The sequence below is a fragment of the Thermothelomyces heterothallicus genome, assembly GCF_042370625.1.
Source record: "Thermothelomyces heterothallicus CBS 202.75 unplaced genomic scaffold P884_scaffold_20, whole genome shotgun sequence".
NCBI lineage: Eukaryota > Fungi > Ascomycota > Sordariomycetes > Sordariales > Chaetomiaceae > Thermothelomyces > Thermothelomyces heterothallicus.
In genome coordinates this window covers 316,338-320,787 of record NW_027192581.1, presented here as the reverse complement: position 1 = coordinate 320,787, position 4,450 = coordinate 316,338, and the positions used below count along the sequence as shown (strand labels likewise).

The following is a 4,450-nucleotide window of genomic DNA, read 5'->3' as shown; positions in this document are numbered from 1 at the left end:
TAGTAACCCTCCCTCCCCTTTGCATGCAGACAAACAACAAACCAAAACCTCGGAATCTTCCTCACGTCAGCCGAGGGCTGGGCATATTACCTCCCTCATTGGATGTAAGGAAAGCTAAGGTACTTATTAGGTACCTTAGGGAACCAGAGGCAGTAAGTAATAAATAATAGACCTGTACCTCACTCACCCTTAATTAGGTAACAAGGTACCTTATAAAAGGAACTCGATAGAACAATGCCGCCCCATAAACATAGCAATCCAGGGGATAAGTAAAGCATCACAAAAGCATGCAGGTAAAGGCAAAGTGGTAGTTTTTTTTTCTTCCTTTTTTTATTTGGCCCTCGCACGGGCGGCCTTGTAGAGGGCGCGGATGTCCTCGCGCCAGCGGTCGACGTCGACGCGGACGACGCGGCGGTCCATGGTCAGGAGGCCGTTGACCTCGCCCTCGACGTCGGTGGTCTGCGTGTAGACGGCGCCGCTGCAGGCGTAGCGCTCGACCTGCTCGCGCAGCTGGGTGAGGAGCACGTGGGCGCGGTAGTGGTACGACTCGAGCCCGGCGTGGATCTCGTACGTCTCGTTGATGGTCCTGACCGCCCCGTCGATGGGCCAGAGGCTAATCATTGTTGATTTTTCAGTTAGTGGGGTTGGCTGGTTTGGTCGAGATAGTTATTAGGTAGGGTTGGGTCGAGTTGGTCCATCATTATTATTATTGATTGCAGATTGCATTGCTCGCCAACATCCACTTGTGCGCCCCGCCCTTGTTCCCTCTGTTCTTCTTTCCCCACTTCCCCCGGCAGTGAGGTGCTTCTGCTGATGCCGTTGCTGCTGCTGCTGCTGATTCTGCTCGGGGGAAGAAGAGGGGATACCTTGAAGGAGAGCGGGAGAGTGGAGGAAGGGAGGGGGAACACTACATGAACGGCAGGAGGGGAGGAACAGAAAAAAAAGGGGGGGGGTTGGCGCCGAGGGGGGAAGGTACATACTTTTCATCGGCTGGGCGATGACCGATCCCTCCGAACTCGCCCTGGAAACCGATCCGGTTCGGGTCGAACGGGGACGACGGCTGGGAATGCCAAGGCGTGCCGCACTGCGGTTCAGCATATTTATGATTGTCCTGTTGGGCATGTCAAGGTCAGCCCAAGATGCACGGTAACTCCATACATTACCTAGGGTGCATATGTGTAGGGTAGGGGAGGTAGGTGGGTATAGCGATAGGGAGGAGGCGATTAGGTAGAGAGATTAACTTACCGAGAAGTCGCCCTGCCAAATAGAAAATCACCCAAGCATCACGGCGTTAATAGTCCAGATCCAATCAAAGGGGCGAAACACGGCAAGAAGTCCCCTTGTAAAATCAACGTACCGCACCATGGTCGTGCCAGCCCGTGACCGAGTCGATGAGCCTGGTCGGGTCGAGCTCGCGGACGCGGTCGGTCAGCGCAAACTCGGGGAAGTAGTCGGTCCTCTGACCCCAGCCCTCGTTGTAGAGGACCCAGGCGATGATGGACGGGTGGCTCTTGTGCTCGTTGACCATGATCTCCAGCTGACGCTCGAACTCCTTTTGCTCCGCGTCGGTGGGCCGCGCGTTGGTGAACACCCTCCTGCACAGCCGACGTCAGCAGAATCTTTTTTTTTTTCAAATGCAAAAGGGGGCTGCTCACATTGAGGGCATGTCCTGGAAAACCATGACTCCGAGCCGGTCGCAGGCCTCATAGAACAGGTCTGGCTCAATCTTGATGTGTTTTCGGACTTTGATTGAATATAAATAATCAGGTTAGCCCGTTTCTTTCCATCCTCCTTTTTTTGCATAATTATTTGACGTCCCGGGGGAGGGGGGAAGGCGGGGGAAACTGAAGGGAAGAATAGGCGACCTACGCATGTTCATCCCCAGGCTCTTAATCACTCTCAGGTCGTAGACCATGGCTTCCAGCGTCGGCGGGGTGTAGATGCCGTCCGGCCAGTAGCCCTGGTCGAGCGGGCCGAACAGGAAGACGAACTCGCCGTTGAGCAGGGGGCGCTTGATCCCGTTGACCACGCCGGAGGAGATGGTCCGGAAGCCCGTGTAGCTCGTGACCTCGTCCGCGCCCAACTTGACGGTGACGTTGTACAGCGTGGGCGAGTCGGGCGACCAGAGGTCGGGGTCGGGCACCCGGAGCGTGAACTCGCGGTCCGAGACGCCCTTGTGCTTGGCCGCCACGCCGCCGTGCGGAGCCACGACCGAGATCTCGACCGGGGTCTCCTTCTTGGTCCGGCTGTGGACGGTGACGGTCAGCTTGCCGTCCATGTCGCCGGCCAGGTCGAGGGCCGAGATGAAGTTGTCCGGGACGCTCTCGAGCCACACGGTTCCCCAGATACCCGTGCATGGCGTGTAGAAGATGTGCGAGGGTCGCTTGGTCTGCTTGCCCTGGGGGATGCTCTGGTCATCCGTCGGGTCGAAGACGAAGACGTGGCTAGACTCTGCTGTTAGCCCGCTTCACTGCTATCTAGAAAACATTTCTCTCCTTCTTCTCCGTTTTTCTCATCTTTTAATTACAGTTCATCGGCCTCTTTTTTTTTTGCCCTCTTTATACTTACAGCTCATTGGCACCGTTCTCAGCAGCAAGGTGATCGGTAATGTCAAAGGTGAAGCGAGCGTAACCGCCGCGGTTGAACCCGACCTCCGCGCCATTGACGTAGACGGTGGCCTCGTAGTCGACCGCCTCAAAGTTGAGCAGGACGCGGCGGCCCGACTCGGTCCAGCGCGGGGGCACGGTGAAGTTGGTCCCGAACCACATCTTGGTGACCTGAAAACTCATATCCATAATGCCGGAGATACCGCTCTCGATGCACGAGGGAATCAGAACTTCCTTCTCCAGAGGCAGCTTCGGGAGGGCGCCGGCGTCGGGAGCGCCTTGGGTTGGCTGGTATGTCCAGATGCCGTTGAGCGTCTTCCAAGCATCGCGGCGGAGCTGGGGGCGAGGATGCTGCGGCCAAGGGTTCGTGCCCACATCTTTGGTCCACGGCGTGTCGAGGGGGGGAGCGCGAAGGCGGTACGGTTCGGCCGCTTCGGCGCACGCCAACAGCAGGCCCAGCGACACAAGAGCAAGCCGCAGGAGCAGATACATCATGCAAGACTGGGGTTCGTATGCAAGCTGAAGGGCGAAGGAGTGCGGTATTCCGGGTGGGATGAAGACAGGACGTGGCTGTCAATATATTCCCCCCCCCCCCCCCGGTAGAGTGGAGGAAGGGAAGGGGGGGGAAGGGGACGAGAGTGGAGAGGATGATGATGAAGGAATGAAGCCATGCTCGGTGCATCACACCGTCTCATAGAAGACCTGCCGAACTTCCGATGGACACTGCCATCCACCGCCTCTCTGGGCAGCGACGCCAAGTGAGGACTGAGCCCCCATTGTTTGCCGTGGCATCGTGGAAACCTTGAATGAGGAGGTGCCAAGCTATTAGTGAGAGAGCAATGCAACACCGGAGGGCCGCCGTGGAGTTTGCTCAGGTGATGTGCTCAATCACGGGGCCTTTACCTGAGCTGCGAGAGAAAACCCAACTGACCTGGGGCAGGCCGAGCAGGCCCAACGAGAAGCATGGAAGGGTTGTTGGTGGTTGTCTTATTTGAGCTTCCTAGTTCGGGCCTATCACGCGCAGAGAAAACCGGTCGGAAACGGCTTGGCAACAGTGAGGTACATACATACCTACATAATACATAATCTGTACGGATTACATACATGTCTGTATGTACCACGGAGTAATCCGTACACTACAGGTCTACACCATGCACACATAGGGGTTCCTTTGCCGAATGGCAACAGAGTCGGGAATCCGACGAGATTGCTTGTAGATGGCAGGACGAGAAAGTTCGGATGATTGTGCGACCATGCCACCTGCATCAGTCCCGCCCCGGTTTACTTGCGCAAGCGAAGGGAAGGGGGCATCAGAAAAAGGTTTGTTTTAAAAAAAAGCAAACAACTAACATGTGCTCATAGGTCCAGAACTGGCGGGTGAAACAACTTGTGTTATGTACCTGCTTCTTACTTTGATAAGGGTCTCAAATGACGCTACGCTGAGCAAGGTTCAAGGTACCTTAGACAGCCGCGATTTTCCCTGGCAGGAAAAGTGACCAGGCTCATTGGAAAATGTGGTCCGGTGAATGATATTCCTGAGTTAATAATAGTGCTGTTTTCTTCATTTTTCAACTATAGTATTTTCTTTATATTTAGGACATTCGCGTTCTGTAACTACCTAATTAGTAACACGAAGTAATTACAAAATGGCTATATTGAGGTTCCTTTTTTTATATTATATTTTTACTCCTCTTTTTTTTGTATTTACGTTTACTTTAGGGGGGAAGAATCTAGCAAGAGAATAAACTTTTTTAAACGCTTAAAACTCCCTGGTTTTGAGGGGCGGAGTGCAGGGGATAATTAATAGGCACAGGTTACATGGTGCTACAGCTCGATGGCTGCAA

At 54.6% G+C, this 4,450-nt stretch overlaps 1 protein-coding gene across 1 annotated transcript; it reads right to left on the bottom strand.

Moving 5' to 3' along the window:
• Positions 1–330: 330 nt before the first annotated feature.
• On the bottom strand, positions 331–3,098 carry P884DRAFT_206152 (glycoside hydrolase family 2 protein; the record flags this gene model as incomplete). Its single annotated transcript, XM_069438699.1, has 7 exons — positions 331–613; positions 981–1,111; positions 1,246–1,257; positions 1,358–1,595; positions 1,656–1,743; positions 1,870–2,444; positions 2,569–3,098. The coding sequence occupies 7 exons, from the start codon at positions 3,096–3,098 to the stop codon at positions 331–333; spliced, it is 1,857 nt and encodes a 618-aa protein (XP_069295661.1).
• Between the last annotated feature and the right edge of the window lie 1,352 nt (positions 3,099–4,450).